General features: G+C 40.0%; 1 protein-coding gene across 1 annotated transcript in view; it reads left to right on the plus strand.

The window, feature by feature from the left end:
• The window catches only part of XRN1 (5'-3' exoribonuclease 1), a gene marked incomplete at its 5' end in the record, with an annotated part of 97,112 nt that extends 84,782 nt beyond the window's left edge, over nucleotides 1–12,330 (plus strand). The window contains 5 exons of the mRNA XM_080934935.1: nucleotides 1,802–1,977; nucleotides 4,168–4,281; nucleotides 4,560–4,662; nucleotides 7,800–7,960; nucleotides 8,727–12,330. Of these exons, the coding sequence (XP_080791061.1) occupies nucleotides 1,802–1,977; nucleotides 4,168–4,281; nucleotides 4,560–4,662; nucleotides 7,800–7,960; nucleotides 8,727–9,023 (851 nt within the window). The 3' untranslated portion in view covers nucleotides 9,024–12,330. The remainder of the gene's footprint in view (nucleotides 1–1,801; nucleotides 1,978–4,167; nucleotides 4,282–4,559; nucleotides 4,663–7,799; nucleotides 7,961–8,726) is intronic.
• Nucleotides 12,331–12,993: the final 663 nt, after the last annotated feature.

Below are 12,993 nucleotides of genomic sequence, written 5' to 3' on the forward strand. Positions count from 1 at the left end.
AATACTGGATAACTAATAAGTTTAAAGGCTATTAGAAGCAAACTGTAGTAGCACATCTTTAATCCCAGCACTTGGAGACAGGGGCAAGTGGATCTCTGAATTTGAGTGTACACAGAGAGTCTAGGACCTCCAGGGTTACATAGAGAAACCCCTGTCTTTAAAAAATTACACTTTTATGGTGAGATATGAGGCTTTCTTTCTAGTGGAATTTTAAAAATACTTTCTATCCATTTGCGGTGGGGTGGGTCAGGGTCACACACATGTCCTGCCATTTGGAAGTCAGAAGACAGCTGGTGCTATCATTTTCCTTCTTCCACAGTGTGACTTGGGAATTCAATTCAGGCCTTCAGGCTTAGCAGCAGGTGGTTCCAACCACTGACCCATCCTACTGGCCCTCAAAAGCTATTGGAAATTGATTACATATTTATAATAGTGACAGACATGTTCCTGAAATAGATCAAAATCATTTTTAAGCAAAATAGGTAAATTCTAAAAACAAGTATATTTTGCTTAATTTTGAAAATGTGAAGAACTTAAATCATACCAACTGGTCCTGTGACTTTGTGTTTTATAAAATACTATTCAGGATTGAATTTGGAGGCCTCAAACAAGCTAGACTAGTAGTCTACTCTACGCCCTTTTTTACTTTGTTTTTGAGATGTCATCAAGTTGTCCAGGTTGGCTTTGAAATCATGATCTTCCTGCCTCAGCTTCCTAAATACCTAGAATCAGGGATCTGACTACCAGACCCAGATTTAATCACTTTTCTGTGATAGATGCTTCAAGGCTCCTATATAGCAGCTTAGTTCATAGAGGGCCTTGATTACGCCAGTACTGCATAAGGGGTGGGGTTTTGGTGCACACTCATCCTCTCAGCCCTTGGGAAGCAGAGCAGCCTGGACTGTCATGAGCCCTGTTCAGAAGTAGGAAGCAGCAGGTAGATATGATAGCACACCCCTTCAGTCCCCAAACTCTGGAAATAGAGTCAGGTAGATCTCTGACTTTGAGGGCATGGTGGTCTACATTAGTAAACTCTTCGTTATACATAGTGAAAGAACTTGTCTCAGAAAATGGAGTGGATTAGTTCTTCACTGAAATATACTTTTGTTTAGGTGTGCTCCATTAAACCCAGTTTTTAAATGTTTATCTTGATAATTACCATTTATAAACTATACCCATCTAGATTTATGTCTTGGCAATTATTTCTTAAACTTGTCTGTTGGTTTTTAGATACAGAATCTTTTTTTTTTTTTAAGATTTATTGATTTTATGTATGTGAGTACACTGTTGCTGTCTTCAGACACACCAGAAGAGGGCATCAGATCCCATTACAGAAGGTTGTGAGCCACCATGTGGTTGCTGGGAATTGAACTCAGAACCTCTGGAAGAGCAGTCAGTGCCCTTAACCACTGAGCCACCTCTCCAACCCTGAAGACAGAATCTTATTTTGTATTCCAGACTAGACTCTGTCCTAGTGCAGGTTTACAGGTATAAGCCACCATGCCCAGCCTATTGTTTAACCATTTAATAGTTTTCCTTTTATCTGCTATAAAAATGTAATAACTGGTGGCTTGGTCACTGTTCTATTGCTGTGGAGAGACCTCCATGACCATGGCAACTCTTACAAGTAATTGTGGGTTTGCCTAACAGTTTAGTCCCTAATCCTCTCAAACAGTTCACTCCCCAGTGACTAAACATTCACAAGTATGAGCTCATAGCAGCCATTCTTACTCAAACCACCACACCGGGACAGTCCAAGGCCATCTCATTAATATGGATATTCCCTTTGCTTTCTTGCTAGCATGTCAGATGAACAAGCCTCATGGTACTAATGAATACCAAAATGTGGCATCTGTGGATAGTGTGTGTTGGCCAGGCCAGATGCCTCCTGTGTCCACTCCAGTAACTGAACTTTCTCGAATTTGTTCCCTTGTTGGAATGCCACAACCAGATTTCTCCTTTCTGCGAACAACACAGGTACAGTATACTGCCTTTGATGTCTCTACAAATACAAATTCTAACTGAGCATAATTGACTGAAACCTTTCACTAGAGAAAACCGACAATAGTGTGGAGGTTGGGTTTTTTTTTTTTTTTTTTTTTTTTACATTTGTGTGAGTGTAAGGTTTTGTTTGTGGTTCGGGAAGTTGTTGCTTTTTTTCATCAGCACTAACTAGGATTTGAACTCAAGTCCTCACATGTAGAGGCACAGACTGTAACAACAGAATAGAAAAGATCACTCGTTCAGCTCAATGCAGAAACACCTCACTCAGAAATGAGTAAAACCTTTAAATAGAAATTTCTTTTTTTTTTTTTTTTAAGATTTATTTATTTATCTATTATGAGTACACTGTAGCTGGTTTCAAACAGACCAGAAGAGGGCATCAGATCCCATTACAGATGGTTGTGAGCCACCATGTGGTTGCTGGGAATTGTGGGAATTGGACTCAGGAGTTCTAGGAGAGCAGTCAGTGCTTTTAACATCTGAGCTGTGTCTCCAGCCCCAAATAGACATTTCTAATCCAAAAAGGAAATGTACCCAGACATCATGATACATGTATCATCTAGCCCTGGAGGCTGATGTCAGTCGGGCTATATAACCAAGAGCTTGTCTCCAGGCACTAGAGAGGCATATACGCAGACAAAACATACACAGAAAAATAAATAATTGCTTAAAAGATCCAACCCATCTCCAAACATTGTCTTTTGAATAGAACTACTGTAAGCTACAGCAGTTCCATTTCTGAATATAATACACTCAAAAAAGAACTAAGTCTTTACAAGGGCAGTGGTGGTGCACATCTTTAATCTACCTCTCAAGGCAGAGGCAGTCAGATCTCTGACTTCAACACCAACCTGGTTGACAGGGCAAGTTTCCAGACAGCCTGATCTATAGTTCCATGGCTGCCTGGGCTGCACAGAAAAACCCTAGCTGGGAAAAAGAAAACTATATCTGAGGATTTGCACTTTCACATTTATAATGGCCTGGTTTGTACAAGATGAAGCATAGAAGTCTTTTTTTTTAAGAAGTTTTAATAAGCAAAGATTGATATATCTCAAACTGTGTGTATTCTTCAACTTTAAAAGGATAATGTGATGCTTTGCAGTGTGAGTGAGCCCATAGGCATCATTCTTAATGCAGGCCAAGTCTGATGGACTTAAATAGTGATTTCCATGACTTGAATGGAGGAGGAAATCATTGACTGATGAGTGTTAAATTAGATTTTTTATTTGTTTTTCTTGGCTGGCTGGCTGGCTGGCTGGCTGGCTGGCTGGCTGGCTGGTTGGTTTGTTTTGAGGTTTGATTGGTTTGGGATTTTTGGTTTTTTGATTAAGAAGTTGGTTTTTTGAAACAAGGTTTTCTTTGTGTGGTTTTGACTGTCCTAGAACCCAGCCTGTAGAGATGACCTCATACTCAGAGATCACCTGCCTCTACTGAGATTAAAGGCATACACTGCCACTGTACATCTTAGAATTATATTTATAGACTAAAAAGATTTCTGTAGATGGTAGTGACACATAATATAACATTATTGATATTTGTAATATTCAATTCAAGTAACTGGATACTGAATTATGTCCTTTAAAATTGTTAAGATGGTAAATTTAATGTTTTAATTTAATGAGGGGCAGAGTTCAGGGGCAGAGGCAAGCAGACCTCTGTGGGTTTGAGGCCAGCCTGTTCTATTTAAAGGGCTCCAGGACTATGGGACTACATAAAGAGACCTTGATTTTGTTGTTGGTTTGGTTTGGTTTTTGTTTTGCTTTGTTTTTTTTTTTTTTAAGGCAAGCCCTTTTTATTTTAAGATTTATATATATTAGTATACTGTAACTGTCTGCAGACACACCAGAAGAGGGCATTGGATTCCTTTACAGATGGCTATGAGCCACTATGTGGTTGCTGGGAATTGAACTCAGGACCTCTGGAAGAGCAGTCAGTGCTCTTAACCACTGAGCCGTCTCTCCAGCCCCTGTTTTGTTTTTTGTTTGTTTGTTTGTTTGTTTGTCTGTTTTTTAAGGAAAGAAAGATAAGACACAATTCTAAAATTTTTCCTGGAAACATAAAACTTAGATGAGAAAATCCTGCTGTTAGGCCAAGGTTTAAGAGAAGAACTTCAGTTCTGAGACAGATAATCTTATGGAAATGTATTATTTTTTTTTCTTTTAGACAATGACAGTTTGTCAGGTAAAATTGTCTAACGGCTTACTGGTGCATGGGCCTCAGTGCCACTCTGAAAATGAAGCCAAGGAGAGAGCTGCACTTTTTGCTTTACAACAACTGGTAAGAGTCATTCATGAGTTCTAACTTTTTTAAATGGATGTGTGCGTGAGTGTGTATATACAGTGACCAGAAGACGGAAGTCAGATCCCCTGAAGCTGACGTTATAGACAGTGTAAGCTGCCCTACATGCATGCTGGGAATCAAACTTCCATCCTCTGGAAGAGTAGCAAGTACTCTTAACCTCTGAGCTCTCTCTGCAGTCTGACTATTAGATTTTTAATTAGTCTCTACAGAAAGGTCTTGTTGTTTTGTCTCATTGCTTTTAAATACTTCCATAGGGCTCCTTGGGTATGAATTTTCCTTTGCCTCCACCAATATTTACAAATTATCCTCCTGCGGTACCACCTGGAGCCGTCCCTCCTGTTTTTCCCCAACCTACTGGTAAGGTGGTTTGCTTTTCTAAATATTTACCCTTCAATTCTTATTTTCTCTAAATTCTCTTAAGAACCACATCTTTGTTGGTGTTTGGGGGAAGGGAGGGTTAATTACATTTAGTGTGTGTATGCATACATCAACATGTACCGTTTTTGTGGTTTGGGATTTGATTGTTTTCTTTTTTTTTTTTTTTTAAGGCAGTGTCTCATGTGACCTAGACTTGTTTTGAATTTCTAGTTTCTACCTCAATCTTCTAAGTGCTAAGATTAAAGTGTACATATCACACCCAGTTAAAGAACTATCTTCAAAAATAAAAAAGTTTACCACTTTTAGTTATCTTTTCTTCCCACTCAAACTCTGTTAAATTAAATATTATGAAATTTTAAAAATAAAACCGCTGAGCATAAATAGATGAAAGAAGTATCAGCAGACTGGAAATTTGAAAGCAGCCAGTACTGGTGGCACATGCCCTTAATCCCAGCACTCCTGAGGCAGAGGCGGGCAGATCTCTGAGTCTGAGGCCAGCCTAGTCTACAGAACAAGTTCCAGGACAGCCAGAACTGCACAGAGAAACCCTGCACTGAGAAAAGGGGAAAGAAAAAAAGAGCAAGAGAGAGAGATACATACAGACAGACAGACAGACAGACATAGGCCGTGAATGAAGCAGTTGGAGTGACAGTAGCAGAGCAGGACATAGTGAGGAAGTACTGAACCAGAGTAAATCTAAGTTCAGGACAAACACAATGGTGTAGCTCCGTGTCCAGTGTCTGGGAGTTTATTTCCATAGGACTTAGATGATTCCAGCTTTGCTGTCTGCCGCGTTCTCTGAACACTCCCTGTGTGCAGTGTTCCTTGGCAAATGTCTCATGACTATGATCTCCACCATCGTGGAGCCCCCACTACAACCCAGACTTCAGTATCACAGCTATATGCAGTGGCCTCTTACAGGCTCCTTACGGGACTCCTCTGACACTGCTGTCTGGCTCTGGGGCTCTCCCTCACTCTTTCATGCCCCAGGAACGGATCCATACTTCTTCCATCACTTTAGTGCAGCTTTCCTGGGCTGAAGCAACTGCTTTCTAGAAACAAGCTGTCCTTGAGGGTTGTTCCCTTCACAAGTTGGAGGTTTAGCTCAGTAGGATCTTCTCCTATGGTACTTTTCCCGTTGTTACAAGGCAGAGCAGGTCTCTCCTTGATGACACTAATGTTCTTAGCCATTATCACCTCTTTTAGCATGTGCCTTAGCTGTAAATTAATCTTGCTAATGTACCTAAAATACCATAACCAAAAGCAACTTTTAAAAGGAGTAGTTTATTTTGGTTTATATTTTCAAAAGAGAATTCCCTTTTATTTCCAAAAGCCCTCTTTATCTCCAGACTGCATGTTGCTATTTCTTTCTGTCCCACTTGCTCTTTGTTTTTGTAGAGCTGTGTGTGTCTTATCAACTAGAGTCATGACATAAACTCTTTGGTCTTGAAAGTTCTTCAGCCAGAGAAATTAGTCTTTCATTCAGCCTCATGTCAATTCTCAGGACATAGACAGAAAACAGCCAGATTATTTACAAAAATATCACTCTCTTCTCCCTCTCAAACATCATGAGGCAGGCCTCCATCTTCTACACTATTCTCGTCACTGCTGTCTTCTAGAATGGCCCAGTAAGCTCTGGTTACAGCATTCAGCCACTTTTCTAGTCTAAACTTGAACAGTTCCACATTCCTCCAAAATACAACATAGTCTTCTTCACATCATCATCCCACTCCTGGTACCAATTTCTGTATCAGTTACTTTTCTGTTGCTGAGAAAACAAACCAAAGAAGGAATCCATAATATAAGCAGAGGATGGTAACAGACAGCTGAAGCAGAAAGCGATGAGAGGTCATGGATGCGAATGCAGAGCAGAGAAAGAGAGCAGGAAGTAGGGTGAGACTGTAAACTCAAAGCCAGTTCCCAGGGGCATATTTCCTCAACAAGACTATCTGCTAAAGACGCCATAAGTTTCACAAACAGCACCACCAATAGGGCACTGTATTCAAATACCTGCACCTAGGATGACATTTCTAATTTAAACTATCATAGTTGTTGACTTAAAATGGTCAAAGGATGGTAAAAACTAGAAAATAAATTTAAAAAATTAATATTGTGCACAGATCAACAACCCTTGTTATTGGCAATTTCAGAAAAATAATGAGTGATAGGAAGGAAGGAAGGAAACTTAATTTTTTTAGAATTAAAGGGCATGCATCTTTAGACTGAAAGGAACAACATTATACTAAAGAAAACTAGATTGCCTTGAAATTCAAAATACCAGAGACATGGCTCAGGAGGGAAAGACATTTGCTGCAAAGCCTGACAGCCTGAGTTAATCCTCTGTCCCACATGGTGGACGGAAGAAACTTAACCCTACAAACTGTCCTCTGATCTCCATACAAAAACTTCTGAAATCTCAAGATTCTGGCTTACTAGATTTTAGTACCTCTCACTAGGAGTCTGCATTTCACAAGCTCTTCAAGTAGCTCAAAGAGACAAATAGTTTTAAGTATCACCAGATCAGTATGCTTCCAATAGCCAAAAAAAAATGTCCTACTAGAATAGAGAAAAGAAACTACCTGTACCATAAAAGTGACTAGATTTCAAAATTTGAGCTTTGGGACTTTTTATATGCTTTTCTCACTGTGGAAGCTACTCAGCGTTTGGTAGGATGAGAGCCTTGTGATCTGTTTTTGTTCCCAGACCTTTTTTAAGGAGTCACTTCAAGTACATATATGTGGTCATGAAACCAAACAAGCAGGATTTTGAGAGTAAGGAGGGCCGGAGTTCTTCTCAGACCACACCACTTCATACTAGAAAGCCAGGGTCTTCTGAAGGAACTAAAATGATCCCACAGCCAAGTCCGGCTTCTTCTAAGTCCCATAATTACAGCCATTCCCAGAGGTCATGTCAGCATTGGTACCACTGTCCTCTGTAGGCCAGCAACAGGATAACTGCATTTCTATAGATAGTTCATGGTTCTAAGATTCTAAGAAAAGAGCCCAGGGCTGACTGATACAACAGATAAGAGCAGTTACAGTTGCCACATGAGGTGAAGAAGCTACAGAGGGCCAGCAGATAGGAGTCGTAACTCTCTGGATATTGGTATCTTACAGCTAATATAATGCCTTCATCATCTCATCTCTTTGGCTCAGTGCCGTGGAGACCACCAGTGCCAGTTGCTGGGAATGCCTTCCACTATCCTTCATATCCTGGAACCATGCCCTTGGCTGGAGGAATGCCAGGCGGAGTGCACAATCAGTTCATACCTCTGCAGGTGAGAGCTGGAAGAAAATTACAGTTTTTTAAACAGTGTTACTTTTTCTCCTTTCCTTTTTCTTTTTTCTTTTTCTTTTTTTTTCTTTTTTAATGTTCAGAACAAAACTGCTGATAACAACTTATCTAATTAGTAGTTCACAATATGACTAGAAATATTGTATGTATGAACTGGGCTGGTCTCTCTTACCTAAATTTATATTCTAACAAGTAATATTTTGTGTAGCAAGTAATATAAATATTTTTTAAAGATTTACTTTGTTTAATTATGTCCACGGAGTGAAGTTATGCTACCCAAGTTCGGGTGCCCTGGGAGGCCAAAGGTGTCAGATCCCCTGAAGCAGATATGTGTGCTGGGAACCAAATTTGGATCCCTACTGAGCCATCTCTTCAGCCCCTATTAGAAATACTGTGTTGCAGGCTGAAGAGATGGCTCAATGGTTAAGAACACTAGTTGCTCTTCCAGAGATCCTGAGTTCAATTCCCAGCAACCACATGGTGGCTCACAACCATCTGCAATGAGATCTGATGCCCTCTTCTGGTGTGGCTGAAGACATCTACAATGTATGCACAGTCATAAAATAAATAATATTTTTTAAAAAGATAGAAAAAAAAAGAAATATTGTGTTGCTATTGTTAAGTGGAAGCCAAAATCTGCACTGCTTAGCAAGTAGCCATGGCCTAGTTTATGCTATTTTCTGACACAAGCTTTGTGTGTGTGTCTACATTGTTAGATTATTGGTTAATAATGCTTTCATTCCTCAAAGGTTACAAAGAAAAGAGTTGCAAACAAAAAGAATTTTGAGAATAAGGAGGTTCAGAGTTCTCAAGCCCCACCACTTCAGACTGACAAGCCAGGCTCTTCTGAAGCCACCAAAACAACTCCACAAGAAAGTTCACCAGCGTCTTCAGCATCCTCTCAGGCTACTCAGCCTGTGTCTCCTCACGTTGAAACTGCCTCCCAAGGCCATGTTGTGTCCCACCAGAGGTCAGCCCCAAGCTCCTCAAGAAGGAAATCAAGAAAACTGGCTGTCAACTTCAGCGTTTCTAAACCTTCTGAATAAATTTGGTACCTGGGAATTTATTTCTTTTATCTCCATCTACCTTTTTATAAATTGATATCTGTGTCAGAAATGTACTATTTTAGGATGTTTAGATTAAATATTTTTATTTTTAAGTTATCAGGCACTTTTCATGCTATTTAAGACTATATATCAAATTGTGCACTTTAAATATGTGCAATTTGTTGTACGTCAGTGATACCTCAATAAAGCTGTAAAAGAAGAAAAATTAAATCTTGTATTAAAATAAATATCAAACTGAGCATGGTAATACCTATGAACATGGTGTTTGAGAGGCTGAGACGGAAGGATTGCCATATATTCAAGGTTAGCTAGGGCTGCATAGTGAATTCCTGGACAGCCTGAGACCTTGCTTCAAAAACCAAAACCTACAGTAAACAAGTGGGCTAAATGTCAAGATATGCCGCGCTAACATTGGCTTCCTCATTAGAGGGACCCGTGGACTATAAACTAGTCATTATCTTACCATAACAACAAGCTTTTTTACATTATTATTGAGGGATAGCTAAATGTGGCATGAATTAGGCCTCATAATTTCCTAAGTGTGGGTTTTATTTGTTTGTAATGATGGAGCGACATGACTAGAGAGTGGCCTGTACTCTGTTCACGACAGTCTGTTGCCAGAGTCAGTTCCTCGGATGCTGTGGAGCCAGCGTGCTGGCCGGCCATGGCCATGGAGCCATGGATCTGACTGCAGCCAGTGCTGCTGTGTTCTAGGTCTTGTACCAAAGCAACATCAGAGGACTCCAGAGCACCCGTCTAACTGCTTCAAACTAGGAGTAGCAATCTAGATTTGAAAAATAACGAATTTTTTTAATTACTCAAAAACCAGCATTCATTATTCCTAATAAAATTAAGTTTCAAAATCTACAGGGTACAGTGATAACAAATCAGTCTTCAAATAGAGTACAATACAAAATGTTAATCACTATTCTTTTTTAGGCTTGGGTTATATTTGCTTTGTTGATTGTTTCTTTTGAGGTGGAGTCTTGCTATGTGGTCCTGGCTGGCCTGGTACTCATGGCTGTCCTCCACGTCTGAGACGCCAGCGGTGTGTCACCACACCCTTACTTCACACATGTGAAAAGTTATCGTGGGTCTGTGTGTAGAGCTTCCTGGGACTGGTAAAAGTGTAAAGTTTTTAAAGATTTCAAGATGTCTTTTAGTGTGGACATTATTTATTGCCTGTCCCATTCTGGTTGTGCATTTTAGCACCTGCTGAACTGCTCAGTGATGTCACATTTTGTCTCTGCATATCACTCATGGGTGTGTGCTGTTCACACTGTTGAAATGATTTGCAGTTTATGAACTTTTTTCAAGGGCATCAGGGCGTGCATTTATATATAAACATATTTAATCTTTCAGTTTTATGATATGCTTATATTTTTAAAGAGTAAAATGATCATACTTTTTAAAAAATAGGAACCAGTCTTTATATTGAGCTGTTTATTGTTGTGTATGATTTAATTTAGGTCATTGAAAACTCTGCCATAAGTCTCGCAATAGTCTTACTGTTTTTTAAAATGCTGGTGTTGAATTCCTTTCTCTGCTGATTTCAGTGCTTCTCTAAATGATGGCAGGATGTATGTCTACTAGTAGTGCCTTTAGTGTAAGAGGTAAATGATCATTGTCTTTATTTTCTATGGTCATGTGAATTTCTGTAACTTTGTTTTCTGTCAATGGAAGTTCAGCTGTGTCAGTGCCCAGCACCTCTCACATGCAGTGCGGCACTGTGTGAAGGCTCAGGTCCTCTGCAGTGGAGCATTGTGGGAAATGCAGGTCCTTCTCAGTGTTTGTTGCTTCACAAACCGTTTTCAAGAGAAGCACCCATTGCAGACACAGGGGAAGTTCAGTCATGACAGTGCTATGGTAACTCCTCCCAAGAGCTTTGAGATGTGTGGTGTTTGTCACCTCACATTTACTGGTCATTCACTTACTCCTCGTGGATGAGTCCCCTGTAGAACTCAGGAAGGAATTGTTCTAAAAATTCCATGAGAAATTTTAGTAAACACAATGCCATTGAGCCAGTGAGGATATTTCTCTAATATTTGAGCACAACGAGCTAGTAATTCTACATGGAAAGCCAGTAAAAGTATTTGACCTACCTTTTAAAAATAAAAACCAAATTCTAAGGGTCAAGTTTGCAAAGAAAGGAGAGAGGAGTCTGTATTGGCAGATAGGGAGCAGCAGCACACTCCTGTTCCCTTCCCCTTGGTGCCCTGTTCCGAATGCAGGCCTGATGTCTGAGAGGCAGAGACTGCCTTAGCAACAGGATGGCTGTGAGGACACTGGATCTCCTGGGACGTGTCTGGAGGAGCACATCTCTAAAACAGACTTGGGCTGTGGTAACCATGTAGTTTTCCCCCTTGGGATGAATCAGTCTGAAACTACCCTCAAGCTTTTAAAATGTGTTCAGTTGGCTGTTGGATCTGGGAACCTTTGGTGGAAATGGTGGGCCGTGGTCACAGAAGGAACAATTCTCCAGATACTCTGTTCTGTGTAACTAGAAAAGTGATTTGATTAAGCCTTCCTCTTCTTGCTGGGAATTGTTGTAAATATCTCTGTTCAACAAGTCTTACTTTGTTCAGCAAATTAAGTTCATTTCAAGATGAGTTTCAGCCAGTTCCCTTTGACAATTTTGTACATTACCTGGTCATCATTAATGGATCTAAGTTCTTCATAGACTAAAGGCTTCAATTGTATCAAAACATTATTTCCTCTGAGCCTTGGTTTAAACTTAAGATCTTCCTTCTCTGGGCATGGTAGTGTACGTGTCCACTTCCCGCATCTGGAAGCCGATAGCAGGAGGGCTGTGTAGACCCCTGTCAGTGATGAAGTCTGAAGGTATTCCCTCTTCTGTGAGCGGACTGAAGGTGTACAGAATCGCATGCCTAATTGTGTCTAGACAGGTCTAGATTCTTGGTTCTTGGGAGGAGGTGAAAAGAAGGAAATAGGGGAGATCCAGTACTATTTGCAGATTTTAATGTGCTTTCTTAGCTCCAGGAGATAAATAAAGAGCCCTTTTACTTGCTCCCTGTTTACGTATCTGTTCTTTTTGAATCAACAAATATTTTTCATAGTGGTTATCTAGTTTCCACCTTAGGGCAGAACTCCACTGAAGGTAGCTCTCAAACAGTTCTTCTCAGATAAATGTTCTTTGTACCGTCTTGCTTCCAGATTTTTTTTTTTTTTTTTTTTTACTATAGAAGAGAATCTGTTAGCAAGTACTAGGAAAGGCATTCTGTACCTTTTTTCTAAATCTGTCACCAAAAAATAAAATATTTTTTAGAACTAGTGACAGGGCTCAAACTGTGGCTCTTTGTGTGTGTTTTATGTTGTTGTTGTTGCTGCTGTTCTTGTTGTTTTCAGCAAAGTGTTTTTGTTTTGTTTTGGTTTTTTTTTGTTGTTTTTTTTTTGTTTTTTGTTTTGTTTTTTTTTTTGTTTTTTTTTTTTTTTTTGTTTTTTTTTTTGTTTTTTTTTTTTTTTTTTTTTTTTTTGCAGGCACTCCCTTTGCCAGAAGAAAATAAAGCTTAAGTCTTTAGTGTTTTTTCAGGCGGAATTAATTCATATTCCTGTTAGGCATCCTCACTTTCTGCCAGGGCACAGTGAGAGACAGCTGGAGTTGGGCGGCAGCTCTCCAGCAACGGGAAGTCAGACAGGCGGACCCAGGTTCTACTGTCACATGCTGAGTTAGTTCACACAGCACATGTCCTCCTTTTAGAGAGAGGGAATAGGAGAAAATCGTGTGTTGGGTGGAAACTCCCTGCTCTGCAGTGGCTGGTGAAGGATTGCATTTGGCAGAGGACCCTGTAGACACCAATCCCCCACTAGCTGGAGCCAGTTATTGCAGAAGGCAGTGGTCTGTGTACCTGCTTAGCCATTAGAAGCCAGGTTCTTGTTCTGTTTCTCTCTAAACGATGCGGGTGAGAATCTGCTCCGAAGCCTGCTGTAA

The sequence above is a fragment of the Micromys minutus genome (assembly GCF_963924665.1).
Source record: "Micromys minutus genome assembly, chromosome: 21".
Classification (NCBI taxonomy): Eukaryota; Metazoa; Chordata; class Mammalia; order Rodentia; family Muridae; genus Micromys; species Micromys minutus.